Raw genomic sequence first — 14,696 nt, forward strand, 5'->3', positions numbered from 1 at the left:
GACACCCCTGCCCCCTGGGTGAATACCCAAGCAGGCTCCCCCATTGGCCCGGACGCTGGTATAGAGACCATGCGACCAAGCAGTGATGAACCTGAACTGGATTCTCCCTGTTTTGCTATGAAATGGGAATGATACTTGTTATATAGTCACCAAACTCCAACAAGTTGATATATGTTTGTTTTTCAACTAATTCCCAGTTCTGGTAAGCACCAAACAAGCCCACCAACACCTATGCATTTCGCATTCCTAATAAACAAACGTCCTCTTGATAAAACAACTGGCCAGCATCTTATTCACATTTGAAAAGTAGTTGACAAACAACTGCCCAATTTCCTATTGACATCAGAAGCCTGATATTCTTCTTATAATGTGGGATATCAAAATTCTAATGACTCACATTAGAACTTATATTTTTTTCATATTTTCAGGGAGATTAGCAGTATGGCTGACTCTTCGGTCTGAAAAACGGTCTCCTTAGCAGGAAGGACTGATTGACTAATTTCCATTCCTTGATTATCCAATCTCTGTTAGACAAACTCTGCAATTTTTGAACAGTTTTAATTGAGCTTTTTCTACCAAAAAAAAAAGGAACCAAGTGAAATAAGTATTTCATACTAACCAAAGGGCCAAAAAAAAAAAAAAAAAAAAAAAAATTTAGAACTATTTTTCTTAGGGATTAGATTGTAATCCACTATTAGTTTTTGAAGGAGTTTCTTAATCTCTATTGATGCTTCCATGTGTGCGCACCCATTGATTCTCGCACACTGGCACAAAAGCCGTTCTCTTAGGCACAAAGCTCTCCCCCCACCCTCAATTTTTTAATTATTGCTAAAATCGAAGACAAAAAATTGTTAGGTGAATGTGAAAAGGCACAAATGATTAAGAAAAGGATTGTCCACTCTCGTCACTTGCTGATGTTAGCTTGCAAAAGTCATAAAAAGGCATCTACGAGGGTAGGTTAGTTACCATATAAAATGTAGTATTATTGTTATTGTTTATTTTTATAAACTTAACTTTTATATTTGTTATTAAAGATAAACAAAGATTAGTAGAGAAGTGGCTAACAAATGTCATAAAATATGAGCATACATAGATTTTATTACTCAATTTAAATTAAAAAGAATATAATAAATACACTAACATTACAGTTATATATATATATATATATATATATAATAAAATAGTCTATGACTTTGTTTTTGGTAAGAGTCCCTGATTTTTTACTTATTTATAGATAGCACCTACTTTTATTCCTTTTTAAATCTGAAGAAACAATTCCTTTTCCCAATTTTGCCTCAGCCAAAAACCCCCTATTAATAAAAACTTTTATAATAGAGCAAAACTCAAGTTGGAAACCATTTGCAAAAAGGAAAACTCATTTTCGATCATCACAGTCTTAATTTGAAAAACTCATCAAAATGGCAATGCGGAAAAACAATGTAACTATTCCAACTATTGGATAGAGTGAACATGGTTTGTATAAAGGATAAGACTCAAGATGAGAAGAAACTGTCCCTATCGGTTGGCGACACCAAGAGGAGATTGACTCAAACTCAATCACCTAAACAGTCCGAATTTGTGGTAGATGGATCGTTGGATGTCGTGCCTGTGCCTGTGCCTGTGAGGTGTTGATCTCTTCACCCCGAACTGCACCATGGGGGAATTGAAGAGGATTTTAATCCAAGAATTATTGGAAGTTCGGTCCGGACCGTAACAAGATGACCTCTAATAGGTCCACTATAAATGATTATTGGTGGTTTTCTTGATCGGCCATCTCTCGGTTTAAAGTTTAATCACAGTTAATTTCTAAAAAAAAATTTATGGGCAAGAGAACACTACCCGGTCGTGTGGTCCCTGCACCTCGGCTTCTCCAACCACATTCCTGACCTTCAAGCTTAAGTGAAGTAATTAACAGATGAACTGTCCGGTCTGATCCAAAGTGATTCGAAGCCGAGCTCCCCAGTGCTAAAGAGACAACCTATGGTTGGGCTGATCCCAAGTCGGGTCTTCAATAACTGAGACAACCTAATCATAGGAAAATCATTCTCACTTATTTTACTCTCTTGTGTAATAAACATAATGGAGAGAATGCAGACTTACCTCTCCATGTAGGATCGAAGATTGCCTAAAGTCCAATTCCTATTTGGCATTTTATCTTCTCCGGCGATGACGAACCTCGGACGGCGGCGATGCCTATGTTCTAAGATAAGTCTTTCTGGCTTTTGGGTTTTATTCAATGGCTATATCTGATGGCAAGAATCTGATGGCAAGAAGTTCCTGTTAACCAAAACCATGGACCTATCTCTTCTTAAGTACCCTTATAGTTAACCCCTCCCATCATAGTGGTTATCCTAATGGTTAGCAACTAAGTCGCACTACCTAATGTTAATGTGGCATGATAGCCACATCGGCTTTCATTTTCCCACTTGACCTATGTTGCCACGTGGCAAATAAATAATATAACCTCAGATTGAATGCATGACCATACATAACTTATTGAGAAAATTACTTGAACACCCCCTGTACTATGGCCATTTTACTTACAATTACCAACGTTTGAAACAATTACTTGACATCCCTTGAAACCTGACAGTGTTAGTCTGTTGTTAGTGTTTAAATGAAAATGTCCATTTTACCCTTATCACCTATTCCATAGAATACAGTGAAATTAAAATTACCAAATTACTCTCTTTCTTCTTCCTGCAAACAACCCAGGAAAGCTCAGATTGGGGAAACCTCATAGTATAACGCTCATTAACAGCTCGTGATTTCCTCTCTGAAAGGGGTTTCAACTTTCAAGCTCACTGTGATTTCAAACCAGGAACCGAAAAACTTTGAAAAAATCTTGCATATTCAAATTCATCTCCGGAAACTAAATCCATAACGTTTCTGACCGAAAAACTACAAATGTAATGCCACCAATGACAGGCTAAAACCACTCTAATCCTCCAACAGAGTAAACAAAAACGCAGCAATCCCTGCCAAAGAAATAAATAACCGCATCCAAAGGTGTTCGATCTACTTCTGAAACGCTCTCAAATAGCCAAACTGCTACAAACTTTTGAATTTGAACTGAACCGCTTAAAAGTTTCCGCCCTCAAAACCACTAAACTGGACTTGAAAATCACCAATCTCAAGTCCAAAACCACCACAAATCCCCTAAAGCATAACAATATTGACACAAACCCACAAATTATCTCCTGAAATCTACCACAAAATTCCCATTCTCAATCCCACCTATAGTACAAGAAACCAAAACCTCCCTTACCCACCAAAGAAAAAACAATAGAAGAAAAACCCATTATCCCTGCCCCAGTGTCCTACAATAAATTACTTCTGAAACACCAGAAGATGCAAAACCCATCTGCCATAAGCAACTTGGAAAACTCAAAACGAAGGTAGTAATGGGAAAAGGAGTAAATAAAGAGAGGGCGAAAGATTCGTTAGAGGAAGAGGAGTCTGAAGTGGAAGAGATCAAGGATGAGATCGATTTGTCAAACAGAAACCGATTATCCCTCCTTTGGCACTCTTCTTCCTGGCCCAATTTGTTGTGTCGTTGGCACCACCTTCGTTGTTAATGTCGTGGCTTGCAGTGGAGGTTCCAAGTTAGGATTACATATAGGAGATGGTGTTTCAGCAAGGATTTATGGTAAAAGTTAGGGCTTTTTTACGTAGCCGCAGTATGCTCACAAGATGCCCTAGTGGTTTTTGAAACAGCACCTATGTCTGTCGGTTTTTTTTTTTTTTTTTTTTGGTTGCAAGAAGAAGAAGAAGAAGAGGGTAAATCCGTCACTTCAGTATCCTTTAAGGGTAGTTTAGGTAATACAAAAATTTAACCGATGACATCACTAAACTACCGAACTTGACCTACTTGAAATAAATGGTAAACTGCAGGGGGTGTTCAAGTAATTGTTGGAAAAGTTGGAGAGAATAAGTAATTAGGCCATAGTATAAGGGGTGTCCAAGTAATTTTCTCTAACTTAGAAAATTTTAAGAGGGAGTATAAAAAACATTCGAAATGAAAACTTCAATCCACGGATCATGACGATGCATCCTTACAAAGAATACTTCTTTCCATATATCACGCGATAGATTGTCCTTTTCAAAATGAACCTTAATGTAGTGAGTGAGACTTTATTGAATCAACCTAATGGTTAATTCAAGGTCCAAACAAAATTTCCCTACAGTCTTATGGGCATCAGTCATTACAAAGCTTAATGTGATATCACCATATACATAACAGTAATGACATCAAAAACTAAACGGTTGAATGCTCATTCAGAATAATAAACTATACATTGCAATGTCTTAAGTATGATCTCAAGTATCATTAACCATAGATTGCGCCATCTCTTAAATGTGATCTTAAGTATCATATGCTTCATATTGCAACAGTTTCAAATATGATCAATTGCTATTCCACGATCCAAACAATTTCCTTTGTCCTCATTGTTACAGTATTATCACATAATACTTAAATATGCATATCTATTGAGGGTACACCTCAAAATTTGTGATAAACTACCTTAACCAAAATCATGAGAGACAGCCTCATAGCATGCTTGTATTTCAGTTTTCATAGGTGAAGAAGCTGTTCTAAGTCTGCTTAATGCTTCTCCAAAATTCTGCTCTAATAATGTATAAGATATAATTTGAGGCAAAATTCCTCGTATCCCCACATGTAGCGTAACCTGAATTCAAGTAGCAAACCAAGTTCAATTGATCAACGCACAAAAGATGTAGTCCTTGGCTTAGTTAGTAAGTACGCCTATAATATCCGTATCCGTACATATGATTCAAAAAACATATTTTTACGTATATATTCAGTTTTTTATTTTTTTGGTGAAACATATATATCCAGTTATAGGGGGAAAATGCGCATTTTAAAGGTCCACATATTAAACACATATTTATACGTTTAAAACGTATTATACACCATAAAAACGCTACTTTAGAAAAAGAAAAAAAAAAAAAATCCCCAAAAACCCCGATTTCTTTGCCCCTTCTTCCTCTTCTCTAACCCTAAGTCCTTATTCCACAATTCTCAATCTTGATATGCCGACAACTCTCATCTTCTTCTTTTCCGTCTGCGTCGGCCATTGTGGTGGCCCAAAGCTCTGCAAGTGCCTATTGCAGCGGCCCAAATCTCTCTCTCTCTCTCTCTCTCTCTGTAAATATATTTTTGATTTGTGAATCTGTCTATTTGCTGGCGATATCTCATACGCATGGCGGATTAAATCAATAAGCGATTGAAGCTGATACGGGTGAGTGGTAGCGGTACATACGCACTGTGACCTTATTCATCCGTATATTGTCATTTAACCGTAGATTCACATGAGATTAATCTCAACCATTCAATAAATTTTCCCTTTGACCGGTTCCTAGCTACTACGGTTGTCCCTTCTCTTCCCTGTTTTCATTTTTCAGCAGAGAAAAAAGTATACCCTTCCACCTATCTGTATATCAGCAGGTGTATTAATATGGATTTTAGGTATCAAAGACTGGAAACGATGGGGAGCAAAAGGGGTTTTGAGAGCGATGATAGTGGGATTGTTGATAGGTTTCGGAAATGGAGAGATGAGAATGGGAGGATGGATGGTATGTTTCAAGGTTGGGTAGATTCGATTAGGGTAAATGGGGAAGGAGTGATGAATGTAGAAGTGGGTAACTGTTTTTTGTCCTTTGAAATTGATCTGCTGAGATGAAATACTCTCTCAATTCATATGCAGAGAAGAATAAGACATTGAAGTTCGACCAGATTTGCAATTGCCACCGCAAATTCCTTAGACTTTTCTGCAATCATCAATTTCTTCTTATTTTTCTAAATCTTTGGTACCCTTGATCTTTATTTTTTATAATTTTTAATCGTAATTATTACCTTTCTCCAACGAGAGTTACCTAAAAAAAAACGCTTCTTTTTCTCTCATCATCCTCAAGCCTAGCTCATTGAAACTTGAAGTTGCAGAAGATCCTTAAAGTAGAAAAAAGTAACAAAGAAAAGGAAAGAATAGTGATGGAATTTCTTTTTCACGATGTAAAACCTGCTCACCATTCTTTTGAGTTCTTGGATTTTGAGAGATTTAGGTCTGTAAGACGGTGGATCTGAGGTCGATTCTACCATTAGATGTCTGTAGTAGTAATGAAGACTCCATAATGTTCTCAGAGACTCCGACTATCTCCGCTATGGATATGTGGGGACAGAGAAGAGAAAACAGTATGGGAAAAGAGGAAGGTTGCCGGCAGAAGAATGAGTTGCAACGGCAAGTCACCGTGGAGGGATGAGTTGCAATGGGAGGTCGTATGTTCAAATGGAGTTGTATTAACAGTTATTGCGGACGATAAGAACTGAGATAAATACGGTGACAGTCGGTCTCAGGTTCATAGAAATAAAAAATTCAGCGGCTACCAACAGTTGCCTAGTGCATTTGGTGAGCTGTGGTGCGCTTCATGCCCATGCTCACCAAGAGGTCTCGATTTTGAATCTTTTGGCTGGTACCTTTCCCTTGGCCCTTCCTATTCTCCCCCCAGGGTGGATGTTCTTTCAAACAACTTCATTTTCTGTTGTTATCTTAGTTAATCGCTAAACTAAGTTTTAAGATTCAATTTGTTTTTTTTTTCCATCGCATTCAGAACCCTATTTGTTCGCACGTCCCGCGACCTTTTAGCCTTTTATAATTTGTCTTCCTGTAGCTCCCATTCTTAAAGTTGGTTGTTGTTCTTCTGTCTATAACTCGTGTGTTTTTTTTTTTTGGGTAAGGAGTGTGTGTATTTGTGTTATGTTATTGACATCATTAATGCTAATTAAACACAAAAATTATGAGGATGGTTAGTCTCTATTCCCTTTCTTATGGCTTTTGGGAATTTTCAAAGTTGGGGGGCAAGAGTCTCACTTGATTACAAGAAACGGTTTCCATGAAACATTTCTGAATTGAGATTATTTTTGTCATTAACAGTTCTGATGCTTTCTTTTGATAAAACCATTGTTTGTATATTACTAATCTGTTTATTTGGTGATTTACAAACCATTGTTTGTATGTTACTATTCTGTATATTAGGTGATTTACAAACTTGTTGTATAGTGAATATATACCTGAAATTTTGCTAACGAAGCAGTCGTATTAAACACGTCCTGTATCATTGTCATGTGTGTTTTATTATGCCGAATTTTTTAAAAGTATTATTATCATCTAAGTTCATTTTATAATAGACTCAATACTCCCACCGCCAGGTGTGACATAGACCCAACTTTACTTCAAATTACTTAATAACAAGTGCATATGAGATACTTTCTATTTATTATTGCTCCAAGTCACTTATCGGACATTGCCTCAAACTAGGTAACATACCTAGTTGCATTATAATAGTTGCTACTTTAGGCTTAAAAACAATGATTCCAATCGATCCAAAACTTGATATAATCCATTTAAGACATTTCCTAAGGTCTTATTAGACATGTCATGATGAATCTTTATGCTTACATATACAAGGCTTAAAAAATATATCAAAATTATTATTCAAAAAATTTTAGTTTCATGTAGTAACCCTAGATCACTTGATGCTAAAAGAATACTTTCTATATATATAAATAAATCGTTTTGTGCCTACATATAATCGCTTTGTCAAACCATTTTCAAGTACAAGAATTTTATCATAAAATCATTTATTGTAAAATTTTGGATTGATTTTAATGTTATTTTGGTTATTTTTTTCAAATATGATTCTAGAAGTCTCTAAGACTACATAGAGTTTATTGAGACATAAATTGCAGTTCTCCCACTACTTCAAGATGGTACTCCGATAACTATGATGAACTTTTTCATAACCCTAGATTTTCAAAGCTATATTTTTTCACGTGGCAAACTCTAATAATTAAGTTTGATACTTGGCATGCGAGCAAGCCCTATGGTAGCGCCCATCTAGGAAGGTATAAATTTTATGGGCTTTAATTGGTTCACTGCATGGCTCATCTAAGAAGGATTCCCTGCACTGTCTAAATAGCTGCTACATGGCAACCTAGTTGGGGTCTAAATTTTGTGGACAAGTTGACACCAAAATGTTCTGTTCAAATATTTTATTTCAGCCAAAGGGGAGTTAGTGTTGTAGCAAACTAGTGTTTTGAAATATCAAGAGTATGGGAGAGTGCACACTAATGATCAAAGTATCATACATGGTAATAATGTAATATATGTTAGGGAAAGAGAACGATACCTGGGCAGGTGCGGTACGTTACCCCTGTGGCAAACACAAGGGTGGGTGAAATGACCATTGTGGCCTTGGAAAATTCCGCCTTTCCATGGAGGCATGGTGGTCATTTCACCCACCCATGTGTTTGGGTGCAGGGGCTATGCACCATACACGTCCAGGTAGCATTCTTTCTCCCTGTATGTTAATGGGTGCACGATCTCTATCCGGGAGCACATTTGGGCGCAGGCTAAGCCTAGACACATGGGGTGGGACAGGGTCAGGGTTTGCATCATTGGGGGGTAGGCTGATTATTTCGCCCACCCCCCATGTGTACATCTAGGCGTACCCTGCGCCCTCAATGCAGAGAACTTTATCCCTATGTTAATTAATGAAAAAGTATTTAATTGAATTATGCTACAAAATTTGACTCCTGGAAAATCCAATATTTGTCTATGTGGAACAATAAAAGGACTAGACAGGGCAGATTCCCTTCCTTTGGATCTTTATCTTCTCGAATGCATTGAACTGCCCCCCAATGCACCTCAATTGTGCATCTAACGGCGGACTACCCAATCCGACAGTGCACTGGGTAGTCCACCTTTAAAGTTCATTCTCTCAATCTTTAGAAGATAAAAATTCCCTTTCTAAGCAAGTAGCACAAAGAAATTTTTTTGCCAAATTTTAATCATGAACTTTTTAAACTTTAAAAGTCGAAATCTACCCAAGGCCTTCCTGACCGCCTGGCATGGTGCAGACTACTTGGATTGTTTTTTTTAAATCATTCTAACCCTTACAAGAGAGAGAAAGACAGAGAGAGTGTTGTACTTAGTTCACCACCCATTTCCTGTTGTTCCTCGCTGGTGCATGTTCCCTAGCTGAACCTCTCCTCCTCCGCCATGGCTAACTGCTTGACCCCTCTGTGTCCATTGGTTGATATTCTGATCATCTTGTTGTTGAATAGGGCTCTCAAGCGATCCGGCCAGTCCATTACTAACATATTGCTGCACCACCAACACTGATACTGTCGCTGCAAAATCTGACGATGATAACAAATCACCGATGGCTCCCAATTCTGGGCATTCACTCCAATCTGTCAATCCAGCGGTCAATGGTGATATCATCCCTTGTCCTCTCCCAATAATGTATAGATCATAGATGTTATCCATTGACCGTATTACCGCCACCGTCTCCTCTCCATTGTTCACTACCTTCTCGGAGTACACAATTGACTCGACATTCACGTTTTTCAGCCGGAACTCGCTTATGAACTCTTCGTCTCGTTGCTTCTCTCTTTCGCTGTCTGTGATAATATTCAAGATTCTTATATCACTGTTTTCATTGGCCAGTATTGCAGGCTCCACTGCATTTTCTCCTGCTAAGAAGCGGAGCACCGTAAGATGTACGTCTGGGTGCTCTGACATCCTCCAAGCGTAAGATAATGCTTCTCGATCATCGGGTCCTCCGAAAAAGAGGACTGCAATATGATGGGTTGTGTGGCTTGATACCACACGTGCAGTTCCACCAAGGCCTCGATCGACAAGGATGCCGACCGAACAAGGGGCATTGGCCAAGACATTTTGGTTCACAGTTCGAAAAGCCGGATTGGTGGCTTCCATGCCACCATCCACTGTTTGTTGCTTATGGAAAGGGAGAAGGATGAAGGCTACACGCTTGTCCTCAGAAACGTTACAAATGTCTTCGTGCATGGTAGAGTAGGGAGAGATAGCTGTGAGGGGTTGTACTGAGATGCCGCCCATATGCTGCTCGTAGTTCTCGAAGGCATTAATGATGTGATCCGATTGGGCTTGGGTTCGATTTTGGGCGGGTCGACCCGATTTGCGAGTGTTATGGACGATCAACATGGCAGAGGCCCGGCCTGTGAGCTCTACTAGGTGGAGGGCATAGACAGTGATGGGGGATTTCTTAGTTGGGTGAGAGGCCTCTAGGAGGTTGATGATGGTGGGTACATTGCGAGGGGTGTGAATGCAAGCCAAGATCCGGAGTTCTGAATTGGGATTTGATGTTTGCAGAGTTCGACGCTTGTAAGGCATGTAACGTCTCGCCGGTCGGTAAAATTCATTTACGATCGGCATAATGATGCTTGTCATCAACACTGTCATCAACACCAATATTGCAAATGCACTTTCGGTTATTACCTGATAATATTACAAGGGAAATAAAACTCATAGTTAGTAAATTCGTGAATAATTCTTGTTTATGGGTTGGAAATTTTCAAGGATACTAATCTAAGATAGATAGATATAACTTATAAGGTATTAAAACTTTTTTCCTTATAATTTCTCACAATAATGATTATTTTTTTCATACAGAGAATATATTCAAAGAGCAACTTGTTAAATTTAATGGCCTTTATCATTTAAATGAATATATATCATATTTTTCTATTATCACACTTCTTAAAAAAAATTTGATTTTTCATAAATTCAAATATGTTGATGTGAAACCCATAATTAGATGTGATACGAACAAATTTTTCATAAAGTTCCACATGGCAGTTTGGCTAGAATTCATTACTAAACAGGTATTGTGGACAACTGAGATATGCTCATCAGTTGGTTAGCTCCTGTTACATTGTAGCAGGTCCTAGTCTTCGGTTTCAATTTCTGACTTTTTCCCACTACATTTGCAATGCTAGGTGCTACTACCCTCTTCTGGGTTCCACCCCCAAACCGTTTCTTCTTGAGAGGAAAATTATCTCCTACAATTACTTGTCCGGTTCAATTCCTTAATGCCAGTAATAATAGAGGGGGTGGATCCCACTCGGGCAAAGTGTTTGGGTAGAGATGGAGTGGTCATCTCCCCCCTCTTGTTAGGGGCACTAGGGAAACTGGACCAGGCAGGGAATTACAGGGGATAGAGATCCCGATTGAGACACCAACATAGTGGCCTATGGACCCTATAAGAGGATATGATTCCCAAGAATCGGATTTGGATATAGACCCTTATTAGGATTGAATCCCAAAAAAAAATTTAAATTAATTAATTAATTACACTAAACTAATGTTCCATGTAATTATCTTCTCATGTGGTTATTTTTTCAAGTCAATCTTGTTTCACAACAAGTCTAAAGTTTGATTTTATTTGAAGAAATTGGACCATTGAAAACAAGGGGAAAGGTTGTTCCATTAGCATCTTCATACACGGTAAGTCATATAATTGATTTGGATCATTTTATAAGAGAATATTCCACTCATGCGACATTCCTGGTCTTGCTTTACTCGTGTCTTTCAAAGTAATAAAGTGAAGTTTATTTTTTTCTTTGATAAATAGAATGGAATATGTTGAAATAGGCTATAAACTCCAAATATGTGGTATTCGGCTCTCCTCCATCCGTGGCAGGAGCTGGAGGATCTAACCTAGCAAAAACAGGGATGTTTGGGTCATTTCACAGGCATCCCCCCCTATGAAATGACCAAAACCCTCCTGTTTTTGCTTGGCTGGATCTTCCAACTCCCGCCATGGCTGGAGGAGAGCCAGGTCTGGATATGTGTTTTCAAACTTTTTAAACACATGAGCATTACAGTAATGGCAATGTGCATAAGAAATGGATATCCTTTCAACAAATTTGACCATATGATAGTTGGAAAATCAAGTTTATCGACTCGACTTGTCATTTTCAAAACTTGGTGAATCAGGCAAGTCAAACCTGATCGGACGAATCTTTTTTTTTCTTTTTCTTTTTAATATATTCCTTCTTCTTTTTCTACAAGTTAGGAGGGACTAAGGTCTTGGTTTTAGGGATCGGTAGCAGATCGGCAGAATCACTCAGATCAAATCAGTATCAGTCAAGGGATAGCCCGATTCGGGGGCGATCCTATATTGGTGATCGATATGGATGGGGCTAAAAATGTTTTTAAAAAAATTGAATTTTTTAATGAAAACTAGAGGTAATTAAATCTATCTGATTCGGGCTGATCCAGGATGATCAGGATTGATATCAGCCGAGGCTAACCCCTTATCTAATACCAATTCTTAAAACTTTGATTGTGGTTATGGTTGCTTCACATGTGAGAGGAAGACAGGTGTTATTGAAGACAACAAACAAAACTTCTAGGGTTTTATTTAGTTGTAGATCAAACTTATGATTTATGAATAGTATATGACCCAATGGAAAGGAAATAATACTCGGTGAGTTTTATATGACAACCAAAAACATTGAATCAATAAAAATTCGGATTGACTCGGACCTTGTCTGGTCATTTCTTAAACATGGACGAATCTTCATGACTCTTAGCCAAGTATCATACTGTTTTTTTACTTGACTCGAATGACTTGCCCAAGTCAAAACCTGTTTTTTCCAATTATGGTCCTTATATTAAAAACATTGGAGAGAGTTCCCTACACTACCCGAGTGTAGTTTCAGTGAATGAATGAACCCCCTTTGGAGTCTGACAATAGGGGGAAGGGCATTTATTATATATCATCCCCTCACATGAATAGTGATATGTGAGGGGGTGTGCAATTTCATTTTTGAGTTGTCATTGTGCACAATTTTTTTCGTAAAAACATATGGGGAAAGTTTTCATACACAGTCGTGAAAGCCGTGTATGTGAGAGGGTGGGAGTTTCAAGGCATTAATTAATGGGTGGGAATTTATGACTTTGCCAATACTCTGTGAGAGACCCTCTCACATACACGGCTTACACAGCCGTGTATGAAAACTTTCCCCAAAACATATATTAAAAACGTAAAAATCAGGGCACATGAGAATGAGTGAGCATGTCAAAGGTTACCTGTTGGTCACGCCCGACATTGAGAACAATCATCTCGATGAGTCCTTTGGTGTTGAGTAGGAGACCTAAAGTGAGCCCTTCACTCATTTGCATCTTATAGTAGAGGCAGACGAGAAGTGTGCCACAAACCTTGCCTAGAGTAGCCAAGGTCAATGTGAAGAAGGCATAGCCCCATTGAGCCCCTCCAACTTCTGCAACATTTGTCCTAAGCCCACTCATGGCAAAAAAGAGAGGAAGCAACAGCCCAGACACAAAATCCTCAAGCTTCTCTATGAGTGCAGTCCCAAGTGGACCATTTGGTATCACAAGACCATACACAAAGGCACCAAAGATGGAGTGTGTACCAATGGTGTCTGTAATAAAACCACACACCATGACCCCTGTAAGGATCAAACTTAGGTAGAACTCGTTGAAGCTCTCACCCTCTGGAGTACGTCGTATAATCCATCCAATGGCTGGTCTGATCACGAAGATGCAAAATATAACAAAGGCAATGGTGGAGAGGATAACCCCAAGAGAGGCTAATGTTACTTTATTGTTCTCTGCAAGTGCAATACCTAAGCCAAGGAGGATCCAAGCCAAAATGTCGTTGACAAGAGCCGCCGACATGGCCACCCTCCCTAACTCTGTGCTAAGGAGCTTGAGCTCTGCAAGGATACGAGCCAGCACCGGGAATGCTGTAACAGAGAGGGTAACCCCAGAGAATAGGAAGAAGATCTTAGTTTGTTCTGGAGTTTTCTTAATATCTCCTTCTTCTTCCTCCATTTTCATGAGGATTATGGCATAACAAGCACCAATGATGAACGGCAATATCAAGCTGGATATGGCGATTGTTACTGCCTTCTTTCCTGTTCTCTTGATCATAGTTAAGTCCATTTCAACACCCACAAGGAACAAGAAGTAGAGGAGACCTACATTGGCCATAGTCTCCAATACCATCACACTCCTCAATGGGAAAACTGACTCTGCAAACCTTTTGCTCCTTCCCAACACTGATGGACCCAACACCACACCACCCTATACACAAATCAAATTCAAAATCAAGTAAAAATAAAAAAAAAAGAATCACTTTCCATCAACCAAGGGACTATCAAAAGAATAAACGATCTATTGGTTATCGCTACCTAATAGCTTAAGCTTTTTGATTAGATACTTTAACATGGTATCAGAGCCAACGAATATTAAAAATTACATCTTACTGTAAATAATACTTACAATAATTTCTGCGATAATGCGAGGCTGACGCAAAGGTTTAAGGATGAATACAAGAAAGCGAGTAATAAGAACGATGATGGTGAGCTGCAAGATGAAGAGAGGAAGCGAGAAGTCGAGTGGATTATCACCTTGCCAGATACCGCTCGTCGTGATCATGTTAGGTGAGTAACACACCATTACTTCATGTGTCTTGTTTGTAGCCGAAATCGTTCCATTAATTAACTTCGATCCCCTTCCAGTTATACTGGTTTCATTATCTACATAAGCAGACATATCTCCTCTCCTACAGCTTCACAGTTGCTTTAGCTTTATCTTTATCCACCACTTTCACTTTGTTCTTTCAGTTCTGTATCAAATAATGTGCAGGTAACCACAGAACAATAACTGATCTTGGGTAGAGTTCTCACCTTTGATTTAACACACAAAAAAGCAAATAATAATAATAATAATCAAAAGAAAAAAAGAAAAAAAGAAATGGAGCAGAAGAAGAAGAAGAATTATGAAAGAAATTATGGAGAAGGAAGAGCAGAAAGGGAAAGGAAA

The 14,696-nt window shown here is 38.5% G+C and overlaps 1 protein-coding gene across 1 annotated transcript; it reads right to left on the minus strand.

Moving 5' to 3' along the window:
• Positions 1-9,014: 9,014 nt before the first annotated feature.
• On the minus strand, positions 9,015-14,426 carry LOC122639072 (cation/H(+) antiporter 15-like). The gene is made up of 3 exons (XM_043831910.1): positions 14,154-14,426; positions 12,939-13,955; positions 9,015-10,340 (listed from the first exon to the last, which is right to left on the minus strand). Exons 1-3 carry the CDS (start codon positions 14,424-14,426, stop codon positions 9,015-9,017), a joined length of 2,616 nt encoding a protein of 871 aa, XP_043687845.1.
• Between the last annotated feature and the right edge of the window lie 270 nt (positions 14,427-14,696).

This window comes from Telopea speciosissima, chromosome 9 (genome assembly GCF_018873765.1).
Source record: "Telopea speciosissima isolate NSW1024214 ecotype Mountain lineage chromosome 9, Tspe_v1, whole genome shotgun sequence".
NCBI classification, from domain to species: domain Eukaryota; kingdom Viridiplantae; phylum Streptophyta; class Magnoliopsida; order Proteales; family Proteaceae; genus Telopea; species Telopea speciosissima.

Excerpts from the sequence above, each read along its gene's own strand:
- LOC122639072 (XM_043831910.1), bottom strand. The coding sequence starts at position 14,426 with ATGTCTGCTTATGTAGATAATGAAACCAGTATAACTGGAAGGGGATCG. Across the intron at positions 13,956-14,153 it reads GCATTATCGCAGAAATTATT|GGTGGTGTGGTGTTGGGTCC; the intron begins GTAAGTATTATT and ends ATTTGTGTATAG. Across the intron at positions 10,341-12,938 it reads ATGTCGGGCGTGACCAACAG|GTAATAACCGAAAGTGCATT; the intron begins GTAACCTTTGAC and ends TAATATTATCAG.